Source organism: Pan paniscus, chromosome 17 (genome assembly GCF_029289425.2).
Source record: "Pan paniscus chromosome 17, NHGRI_mPanPan1-v2.0_pri, whole genome shotgun sequence".
Lineage (NCBI taxonomy): Eukaryota > Metazoa > Chordata > Mammalia > Primates > Hominidae > Pan > Pan paniscus.
The window spans coordinates 64,765,298-64,777,441 of NC_073266.2; the positions used below are offsets into that span (position 1 = coordinate 64,765,298).

At 38.2% G+C, this 12,144-nt stretch overlaps 1 protein-coding gene and 1 non-coding gene across 3 annotated transcripts in view; both read right to left on the minus strand.

Annotated features, from left to right (window-relative positions):
* Positions 1-12,144, minus strand: part of SKOR2 (SKI family transcriptional corepressor 2) — a 45,600-nt gene that overhangs the window by 23,782 nt on the left and 9,674 nt on the right. Inside the window, exons 5-6 of one of the 2 annotated variants that reach the window (XM_034943633.3) lie at positions 1,048-1,113; positions 572-670 (exon numbers count right to left, since the gene is read on the minus strand). In XM_034943633.3, the coding sequence (XP_034799524.2) occupies positions 572-670; positions 1,048-1,113 (165 nt within the window). Of the gene's footprint in view, positions 1-571; positions 671-1,047; positions 1,114-1,235; positions 1,278-12,144 lie in introns of those variants that run through there. The other variant, XM_057300405.1, reaches the window with a different exon arrangement.
* LOC112437848 (U6 spliceosomal RNA) lies at positions 4,557-4,663 on the minus strand. The gene has a single exon (XR_003026348.3). It is a non-coding gene; the product is annotated as a U6 spliceosomal RNA (small nuclear RNA).

Below are 12,144 nucleotides of genomic sequence, written 5' to 3' on the forward strand. Positions count from 1 at the left end.
CCTGCCTCTAAATTCAGAATGGAATTTTAACATTAAATATGGATGGGAAATCTAAAACTACTAAAATTATAACAATTTCATTTAATAAAATAGATTGTGTATACTGAACCGTTAAAGTTTAGATTTTCATATTTATATGTATCTCAAGCATCAGGAAGCTATCCGGAACAATCTGAGAATGAAAGTTAACTTTTTCTTGTTTTTCCTACTTTAGAGAATGTAAATACCAAAGTAGTTCTTTTGTTTTAAAATCTATAATCGAACTATATCTAAATATTTAAATATATTTACATATTTAATTATATATTTACACACATTTTAAAATACGTACAACATACACATACAGATACACATATATCCATACACAAATACCAAAAGGTTCTTGGAAGAAATTTTATCTGTGAGTCAATTCAAAGCCTAAATAAAACGAAAATTTATGAATATTTAGGCAGACCATGGGAAGACTGTGTGTTTTGCACAATCGCTTAATACTTAGAATCACATTCTTAAGCCTAATAATAGAAACGTAATCAATTATCATAAATACAATGAAATAAAAGTGATTTCTTACTGAATACTGGGAAAGACGTGTTTCCTTTTAACACCTGGAATTCTTGTTCCAGTCGTCTCCGTAAATCTATTTGTTCAAATAAAACCTTCTGAAGTTCTTCTAATAAAAAAAAGAAGAGTCATTTTACTAATCTTTACAAATAACTCTCCAGAGAACTGTTATATATGGCAATTTATTATTATAAGACAAAATATTTTACCAGTTTACAAAGTGTTGCATAGACATAGGATAGATTTTGTGCAGAAATCCATGAATATAAATCAATGTAATATATTATTTTAAAGTATTATATTACAGTGTCATGTATTGATGGATATGTATGCATTAATCTCAATTATATCCACCCAATGGTCCATATATTATTCATATGTTGCTTGTCAAGCTAAAAATATGGTGTAGAACAAAAATATCCTCCTATTATCTCCATAGTCGTTTAAAGCTAAGAGAAGTTCTACAGAATTGAAACTTTCATTTACCTTTCCCCATATTTTCTACATCCTTTTTCAGTGAATGAGGTGAGTTGGTTTCTTGTGTATGTTCACCTTTTAAAAAAGCAGAAAAAATACTATTAGTTTTGTGTAGGCTAGTTCTGTAAGTTTTCCTTTACATTTTCTTTTAATATCTGCAAAACAGTTTATTTAATATAACCTGAAATTGGAAGTCCTCATAACCAAATGTTGTCCTCATTTATTTGCATACAATCCTCCTGAAACACAGAGGGGAGGTGCAGAAAAGGAGGGCAGAGCCTGCCTGGCCTGTGATGGCAGCTCCCGAAAAGCAGATTGTTGAAGTTATTCCCTCTCCAACCCCCTACTGCTATCCATCTTTACAAGGAAGGAAATTGCTAGAATGGGCAAAAGAGGAGTCTGGATAGTCAAGATTTCTGGTAGAAATCTGATTGGAGTCCCACTGCTCCTTGAAGGGAGGAAGCTTGGTTTGAATGGAAAGGTTATGAAGACTAGAGGCAGGTGCCCAGCCTTCTTGGGCCATCAAAATTTGGGACACTGAAAAAGAAATGTGAGGAGGCTTTGAGTTGTAAATGATAAGCCTGGAGGGGTTTCCTAATAATTGATAGTTTGTTTTTTTAAAAAAAAATACAACTTGGGCCGGACGCGGTGGCTCACGCCTATAATCCCAGCACTTTGGGATGCCAAGGCGGGCAGATCACTTGACGTCAGGAGTTCAAGACCAGCCTGACCAACATGGAGAAACCCCGTCTCTATGAAAAATACAAAATTAGCTGGGCGTGGTGGTGCATGCCTGTAATCCTAGCTACTCAAGAGGCTAAGGCAGAAGAATCACTTGAACCCGGGAGGCGGAGGTTGTGGTGAGCTGAGATCACGCCATTGCACTCAGCCTGGGCAACAAGAGCGAAACTCCATCCCAGAAAAAAAAAAAAAAATCAACTTAAAGCTAGGTGTGGTGACTCACATCTGTAATTGGGAGGCTGAGGCGGGAGGATTGCTTGAGGCCAGGAGTTCGAGACCAACCTGGGTAATATGGCAAAACCTTGTCCCTACAAAAATAGAAAAATTAGCTGAATGTGGTGGTGTGCACCTGTAGTTCCAGCAACTTGGAGGCTAAGGTGGGAGGATCACTTGAGCCCAGGAGATTGAGGCTGTAGTGAGCTGTGATTGCACTACTGCACTCCAGCCTGGGTGACCCTGTCTCAAAAAAACAAATAAATAAATAAAATAAAAAGTAAAAAAAAAAATTAAAAATCAACTTAAAACAGAGACAAAATAAGTTAACTTATATTAGTTTGTAAACAGTGACTTGCTTGCTGATATCTCTTAACTGCTCTTCCTCGACCAAAGAAAACTATATTGCGCATAAAGGTTAGATCGTTATTCCTATTTCGCTTACATGTTGACTAGGATGGCAAGTTAAGAAAATGTCTTTATCCACAGTCATGAATTGAGTCTACAAATCTGGTCTAAATAAACCAGAATCCAATCATTCAGGCAATCAGAATTTTTAAAAAATTCAACCCCCTATCCTCAATGCTCACGTAATTTAATCAAGCTTTTCATTTCTGTCTGAAGAGGTGTGGTAGAACAAACAAAGGGGCTCTGAGGCCTCATGGATCCCCCTCCCTTTCCCCCCATCCCTCCTCTGTGTCCCCAGAGTTCCCTGCACAGGCCTCAGGCATGGTGCTGTTTCCTTACTCCCCTTCCTCAGTCAGTGGGCCATGTGTTACTTGGCGGCAGAGGTTAGGTATGGCCAGTGCCTAGCACAGTGCTGAACATACAATAAGCACTCAATAAAGGGTCTGCAGTTGTTTCTGAAAAGGACCCCAGGAGGTCGTAAATTCTAAATTACAGTAAGCGGGGGCCAGAATTCATCAAAGATCTCCTTACTATTTATTTCCCTCAGCAAAAACCAAAATGTAATAGCCCTGGGCACTTGTAGAAGTACGGGGAGATTTCTTTGCTGAGGTAAAAATTTCTGCAAAGAGGGAAACAGAATTTCTCCCTGAAGTGCTGACCTATAACAGTATCATGGACAGACAGGGAAATTTTCAACATGATATTATCAATGGCAATTCAAGTGCATTTTACTTGATGACTGTGAGGAGTATGTTTGTGTGTGTTTGTGCATGTGTGTGTGTGTGTGTAGGTAAATACATCTGTGAAAATATAAGCAAATATTCCAGGACATATGCGTCATTAGAGGAAGGAGCCTAATAATATCCTTGGCATCCCTAAGTTCCTTAATAGCAAGCATCTTCTCTAATATCCAGATCAGATTCCTATAGCCTCATTCTCATTCTCATCTTGGACATGACCTCTCTATAGGCTCAGATGTACTCTTGAACCTTGATACCTTGGCTTTCTTCTCCACATAAAAAGAAAATAGAGAGGAAATATCTGTGAAGCATTTTAAATATAGACCTCAATGCAATTCCTAGAAAAACACTGTTATCTAAAACAAGAGTAACATGAAGGTTGATAACAAATTATTAATGGGTAAACCAAGAAAAATAGTATTTTGAAATGAAGATACATGCATATTATGTGCAGTCTCAGTTAACCAGTTAAAGGTGTAGAAGTTTCAAAAATACTGGCATACAATATTGAATCTGAACAAGAGAAGAAAGAAGCATGCATGTATCTCTGCATTTATCTGCAGGGCATAATGACACTATCATTCTACAACTTTCTCAACCACTCAAAGCATGATTTAAATGAGATCTTTATTCCTGAATAGGCAATTCTAGAAACCATAGTCTTATCAAATTATAGACCAGATTCCTTTTGACTCATTAGTATATTTTGTGGACTGTTTATCTTATATTATGTTTCAGTTAGATAGTTGAATTTAAAAATTAAAATATGATATGTAAAATGCATTTCTTTCCTACTTCATAATTAGTAGCTTTACATTGGTATGAAACCACTAAACAAGAAGCTAGTAAATGGAAACTATATTAAACACAGGCAAATCTACTGATGTTAATAAAAAGCTTGTCTTTTCATCAGCTTTGTAGAGGTTTTATTAACAATTTGCATCGGCATCTATTTCAAACAGATATTTTGCTGCATCTTCTGGGTAAAATCTGCCAATTTTGAGCTTAGAGGATTCGAATGCCTCACTTACAAAGGGTTTTTAAAATGGCTAAATGTTAGGTAAATAAAAAGCACAGAAGCTTCCGCTGCCTTTTGTGTATCTTTTACTGGACTGTTGCCTTTCGTATATTACTAATCTGTGAAAACCAGATTGTTAATGGTGGTTAAAAATGACCTCTGGGAGCCTGGATATATTTGTTCACTATTACTGCTAATGGTTTCCATCTGGTTAAAAAAAAAAGGCAGTCTAATACTAGATTAAATAAACGTGATTTAGTTGACAGTGAGCTCCCAATTTTTCTAAACATTCCATCAGGTTGGCTACATTTTACTTTTTCAGAATTAATGAATGGGTTTGGAAACAGCCCTAAAGTGCTTACTTTTTATCCCCTATATTTCCCTCACCCCTTTTGTTTTTAAATATGGACTGCTTCAGAAATTTGTGTGTTATCCTTGCACAGGGGCCATGCTAATCTTCTCTGTATTGTTCCAATTTTTGTATATGTGCTGCCAAAGTGAGCAATGGATTCCTCTTTTGAAAAAGGGGTTGGTGAGCCAGATGTGGTGGCTCATGTGTATAATCCCAGCACATTGGGAGGCTGAGGCAGGTGGATCACCTAAGGTCAGGAGTTCAAGACCAGCCTGGCCAACATGGTGAAATCCCATCTCTACTAAAAATACAAAAACTAGCTGGGCATGGTGGCAGGCACCTGTAATCCCAGCTACTTGGGAGGCTGAGGTAGGAGAATCACTTGAACCCAGGAGGCAGAGATTGCAGTAAACCGAGATCACACCACTGCATTCTAGTCTGGGTGACAGAGCAAAACTCCATCTCAGGGAAAAAAAAAAAAAGAGAGAGGGGGTGGGGGGAAGCACAGCAATTCTAACAGTGTAGAGTTGTAGGAGAGAAAATTATACATGGAAGAAGCATATTTCTTGGAAGCCCAGCCTCAAACATATCTAAGACTGCAGAAAAAAACTGGTTTGAAGTTGGAGAGTAATGGGTAACTAGGGCATAAAACGTCTCCTGTGGATGGAAGTGACTAAAAGCTGCTGCTAAAGGCCCAGTGCCATGGCTCACACCTGTAATCCCAGAACTCTGGGAGGCCGAGGGAGAGTGCTTGAACCCAGGAGTTTGATACCAGACTGTGCAACATGGCGAAACTCTGTCTGTACAAAAAACACAAAAATTAGCTGGGAGTGGTGGTGCACTCTTCTAGTTCCGGCTAATCTGAGTGGGAAGATCACTTGAGCCCTGGAGGTCAAGGCTGAGGTGAGTCATCATTGCACCACTGGCCACTGCACTCCAGCCTGGGTGATAGAGTGAGACCCTGACTTAAATACAAAAAAGAAGAAGAAAAGAAAAAGCTGCTGCTTAGGAAGGTGTCTACACCAGGACTTTCCAAGTGCACATTTGCAGGACATTGTGATCTGCATGGTTTCTGAGAATCCTGCTCATCCAGGAGGGTGGAGGCAGCATCGTGCCATATCAGGGAAACTACATCACTGCTGAATGCAACTGGAGACCAGAGAGCCTGGAATGTCAGGAGTCGGCTTTCCTGGTCTCTCCAAGGACCTCCAACAGCAGTGGTTCCACATTCTAGGTGAATGTTCCAACCCACTCTTGGTTCTGCCCTCACATGTCATTAGAAACTGGAAGTACGAGAAAGATGGGTGAGAGAAGTAACATGCTGAAGCAGATATGAGCAGTAAATAGCAAATGAGGAGGAGATGGACTATATGAACAACACAAACAAGCAAAAAAAAAAAAAAAAAAAACAGCCAACGGATTCAATAGCACTAGCTTTCAAGGTACTAGAATAATTACTTTCTCTTAAATATCATGGCAAGCCTCTGCTCAAGAACCTGCAATGGCTCCCTACGGTCTCCATCAAAGACTCCATTCTTAAGTTCTCCCCACAAAGTCTCTAGGTTCTCCCATTCTTGTCCAACCTGCTGAGCCATCCTGTCTCCCTTTTTGAGACAAGTTCTCGCTCTGCCACCCAGGCTGGAGTGCACTCACACAATCCAGGCTCACTGCAGCCTCAACCTTCTGGGCTCAGGTGATCCTCTCACCTCAGCCTCCCAGGTAGCTGGGACTACAGGTGCACACCATCATGTCTGGCTAGTTTTTTTCTGTATTTTTTTGTAGAGACGGGGTTTCACCATGTTGCCCAGGCTGGTCTTGAACCCCTGAGCTCATGTGATCCATCCATCTCGCCCTTGCAAAATGCTGGAATTATACGCCTGAGTCACTGCACCTGGCCCATCCTGTGTTTATTGCCTAACAGGCATTTATTTTTCACATCTGCTGCCTACAACTGCCTTATGTCATTTCTCTGTCCTAAGGTGCCCTCTCCTCTCTTTCTTGTGCAACCAAAATCAGAATGCCATCCAAGTCTGTTCTTGTTAAGGATTGAATGCCTGTGTACCCCTTATCCCCAAATTCACATATTTAAATCCTAACCCCCAAGGTGGTGGTATTAGAGAAGGGGGTAGGGGGCTTTGGGAGGTGATTAGGCCACGAAGGCAGACCACTCATGAATGGGATTAATGCCCTTATAAAAGAAACCCCAGGGAGCTCCCTTCCTACTTTTCCACCATGTGAGGACACAGCAAGAAAATGGCCATCTATGAACCAGGAAGAGAGCTCCCTCACCAATCACTGAATCTGCCAGTGCCTTGATCTTGGACTTCCCAGCATCCAGAACTGAGAAAAACAGATATTGTTTAAGCCACCCAGTCGATGGTATTATTTTTTTTTTATAGCAGCCTGGCCAGACTAAGACATTTTTCTTCCATAAGGCTTTTTCAACTTCTGCAAATCTTACTGATTTATCCCTTCCTGGGCTGAAGTTCTAAGTGCTTATTGTCTTTATTCTGCCCCTTTGTACCTGATGTTTTAGTGTTTTACAATATTAGTCTGGTCTTCCTCAGCTAGAAAATATACTTTCTGAGGGCAGAGAGATCCTACCCTACAGGTAATCCCGATCACCCCTACCTTAGGAAAGGGTACAAATACATTCCACAAATACTTGTTGTACTTTTTAATTCATTCTGCTTTGTAAGAGAAATACCAACTAATGCTATTCTAAATCCTTAGTTGTCATGACGAGTTTTAAAGCACTAACTTGTTCCTATATGTGAAAAGCACATTTTGATCCATTTGTATATTCTGACTAAATTAGGCTAATTATATATTCAGTTTACTGGGGAAATTTGTGATGCTCCAATAGAAAATAAGTTTTGTTCTCATCTGACATTTTGAAAATTTCTTTCAGGAACAAACAAAACCACAGCACTAAATTTTAACCATGACCTGAAAATATTAATTAGCGTATATGTCTACTGTAGCCTCCAACAGCAAAAATATTGTACATTTTTAGAGCTCATTTAACTATAAGAGCCAAATGAATGGTCAGGTGACCTGTTCCGTTGGTGGACATGAGAGAGGAGAAGCTGATTAAACAGTTATCACTCTTCTCAAGCTGAACTCTGAATTCAATAAATAAGAGCATTTAAATATTGTGTCCTGTACACATGTACGGTATACCATGTATATGGGGTACAATATGAAACTTTTGCCATTTGAATAAAGAGCAAAAAATGTGGCATTCACCCATCCTTTCTATGGAAATACATTCTTTCTCCTCCCCACCATTTTCTTTTCTTTTTCTTTTTTTTTTTTTTTTTTGAGACAGGGTCTTGCTCTGTCGCCCAGGCTGGAGTGCAGTGGTGTGAACATGGCTTACTGCAGCCTGTCCTTCTGGGCTCAAGCGATCCTCCCACTTCAGCCTCCAGAGTAGCTGTGCCACTATGCCAGGCTAATTTTTAAAAATATTTTGTAGGTCTACCTATGTTGCCCAGTCTGGTCTCGAACTCCTGGGCTCAGGGAATCCTCCTGTTTCATTCTTCCAAAGTACTGGGATTATAAGCATGAGCCACTGTACCAGGCTGCCCCCAGTCATTTCATCCCTACTTGGTTTCCTACTCCTTGTCTTGGCTATCTCCCTTTTAAATTCTCCCTTGAGCCAACAACTGGCACTTAGAAGCATGGCCCCAGCCAGCAGCTCCAGGGACTAGGCGGTTGCTTATCACTGAAAGGGCTTCTATGTCCTCCCAGTACTATTGTTGACACTTCATGAAAAATATCTGGAGAAAATGTTTTGTTTTGATTTTTTTAATAGAAGGAAAATGTCTGTCCACAGAGGAAGTCTGCAGAAAAAAAGAAAGAAAGTGTGTTATTTAATTGCACACTCACAGGTAAATTTAGTAAATAATTTTTTTCTTTTCTTTTCTTTTCTTTTTTTTTTTTTTTTTTTGAGAGGGAGTCTTGCTCTGTCACCCAGGCTGGAGTGCAGTGGTGCAGTTTCAGCTCACTGTTATCTTCGTCTCCTGGATTCAAGCGATTCTCCTGCCTCAGCCTCCCGAGTAGCTGGGATTACAGGTGGCTGCCACCACACCTGGCTAATTTTTGTATTTTTAGTATAGACAGGGTTTTACCTTGTTGGCCAGGCTGGTCTTGAACTCCTGACCTCAGGCAATCCACCTGCCTCGGCCTCCCAAAGTGCTGGGATTACAGGCATGAGTCACTGCGCTTGGCCAATTTAGTAAATAAAATTATTTTAGTTTAAGACTGTGTCTATATATGAGATACACATGCACTCTAACATCTGGATGAAGAAAGGTATTATAATTTCGGTCAAGTGTCCAGATGTTTCCATAGTTTGTGCAGACTCATGTGCTAGCAGTGTCTGTGTTCTGCTGCAGGGGAGCACACCCTAGAAGAGAAGCCATCTCCTGCATGCAAAGCTGCAAACAATCTTTGCATGCTGCTCCCAATGCACCTTCTTGCCCTTTTATGCTGGGCTGAGGCTCTGTCCTCCTGTTGCTCAACAGCAGGCACAGGGCCTGGCCACTGTTGAACAAAAGCTCCACGTATGCATGTTTAACTCCCAAATAAACTCTGAATTTTAAAATTGATCTTAGTCTTATAATCTGCTTCTAAGTGAGATTTTCTGGATTTTTAATTTTCTCTGTCTCTGATACTCTTAGAGGTATAATTTGGATAGGGTCAAAATTAATCTACAGTTAGTGTAACTAGTACACTTAAGAATAACCAAAATACAGCACAACATATGGCATAGAGAGGTTTTTAAAAACACTTTGCATTAAGTCATTAAAAAATCAATTATATAAAAAAGCAAGGTTAAATAATTTTCTCCTCTGTCAGTGGGATATAGACTTCTAATTTCTTGGTGTTAAATTCTACATTGAATGACTTCCCCTGTGATGTTTGGCACTTCAGTGAGGTCACAGAACAGAAAAGAAAAAAAATCAATATCACTGGAAAGCATATGCTACAGAATGAACTAACTAAATATTAACTCCATTAGTGAAAAAAAAAGGAGCAAGTGCAAGATTAACTAATACCAGTGGGATTATAGTAAACTAAGAGTTATGGCAAACTTTACAATTCATGATCAAAATTTATTGCAAGGTGCATACACGTTGCATCTTGAATCAGTAAATTAAATATCTTCGATTAGTGCATCTCGAGTTCATTTAGAAAGCTCTTGAGTTTTAGAACTGGTCTTGTGAGTTAATGCTGTTTAATTTTTTTTTCCTGGACATTTTTTCATTGCCCTTCTCTATCTCCTTGAGTTCTATATTTTTAACAATCATTAGTAAGAAGGAAGCGTTCATAAATAAAAATAAACAAATATCTGAAATAAGGAAACTATTTAATTTTGAATCCATGTATTGAAAGACTTCAAAATACATTGTACATAACTAAATGTTGCTAGTAAACTAGAGATAGGAGGTTTTATCAAATTTTATAGGTACATTAACTGAGAAACAAAATAGTTTAAGGGTTTACCTAATGTCACCTAGTGAGGGAATTAAAACTCAGATCTACTAGTCTATACTTCAAATAATTTTTCTTATTTTTTGCTTTTTTTAAAAAAAATCATAAGCATGTTCAAAAATAGAATGGAATAATGAATCAGAGTGCTTCATCTGCTATATATTCATGAGAAGTGTAATTGCTTCTTACTATTCTCAGAAATCTGTCCATAGCATATTAAGTACACTAGAGAATCATACCAGTGAAAATCAAATTGATTTTAAAACTTCTATACATATAAAAAGATGCAGCCATGCTCACACTGCAATGGCACCAGCGTTTCTCCAGTGAAGGGGATTGAAAAGTGGGGATGACTCCACTTTACCTGATTTCCTTGACCTGCAATCGCTTTGAGCTGTCTTACCAGCTTACCCCACTGCATTCAATTTCAAATCACTTAACTTCACTAAAGTTATTCAAAATGGAAATGCAAAACCTTACTCTGGGATTGCAATTGGAAATACTGTCATTTATATTTTTGAGTAGGTAATATTTTGACGAAACTACCATCCCCCTTATCTATCTGACTTGGGTCTAATTTTAAAGGATCTATAGATAAAAGTTCTTCTGGCTTTTGGGTAATTTTGGCTGCTTGAGAACTTCATGTTTGGTCCCTCAATTATACAGAATTATATCTGCTGTATGTAAGGTTAATGACCATTAACAGGGAGGTTTTAAAAAAATCATTTAAAAATGTAATCTCTTCAAAATTGCTGAAAAGTAATAGTTACTGATAAGGCTGACAGATTAAAGAAAGGCTAAACTTAATTAAAATGATGAACTAAAATATCAACTGGAACAAAGTATTGTTGCTAAACTGAATTTTTTAAAGGGATCAATTAAATATAGGTCTATATCTTTGTTCAGAGAAAGGTCATAGAGATTTTCTGGTTAACTATATTTATGGTTGCCACGGGAGTGAACTATATTTATGGTTGCCACGGGAGTGAAAAATTCCTATAAAAATCAAAAATTGCATACCGACTTATCAGGCAGTTTGAAAAGACATTTCATTCTTTTTTTGTTATAGCTATATAAGCATAGAAATAAAATATTGATATTTTCCAATAATAATGGTTGAATTAAACATTGGCTAAAGGGACACAGGGTTATATAAATCTTATCAGATGGTTTTTTGTGTAGACTACGATTATAGTACTCATACTGCCTTCTTAGGTAATCTGTCTCCTCCTCTTGATTGGAAGCAATGTGAGGGCAGGGACTCGTACTGATTTCTATTTCTGAATTCCCAGAGTCTAGGAAAGTACTTAGTGTACAGTAGGCATTCAAAGATATTTGTGGAGTAAATAAGTAAATAAACAAATGAATGCTATCATGTAGATAACGGTTGTTACATGGGGGAAAATATCTTCATTAATGAGTAAAGAATACTGGATAAAACATTTGGCTGCTACCACTCCAAAGCAGCTAATCACAAGCACTCATAATCTCTTTGGCTCAGCTGAATTTCTGACACTTTGCCAAATAAATGGATTCTCAGGATGGGACCACAAGTAAATACATTAATACCAAAACATAGGTCACTTGGGCCCCAGTCTGGGATTTTCTCAAATGTGTATTTCAATCTGAGGACCATAAGCTAATCTTTTCTAAAAGCAATGGCAGCTGACGGTGCACCAAGTTAAGTCCCACACAGTCCAAACCCTTTAAACACTTACTGGAGTTTAAAACATTTCCACGTGCTAAGCAAAAAACAAAAAACAAAAAACAAAACAAAACAAAAACCCATAACGATGAAGTTCTTGTGACCCAAGATTCCAAGATAAAGTTAACAAAATATAGCCTTCACCTGAAATTTGCTTATTTTGATAATATATTTTTATCCCTTCCATGTTTCACCTGTCTCCCATTCAATACAGGATAATTAGATTGTATAACCTCCTAGTACATACTTCCCAGAATAATGTGAGAATGAAACTGTGATATGGAAAAATCAATGTGGAACAAGTTTCTCTGGGAATCTGTATCAAATTAATTATTGTGAGGTAGGGACTAGCAATATTTCAATAGTATCACTACGTGTTATTACCAATATAACTATTGACCGCACTGCCCTGAGCTCCAGGCACTGTGGA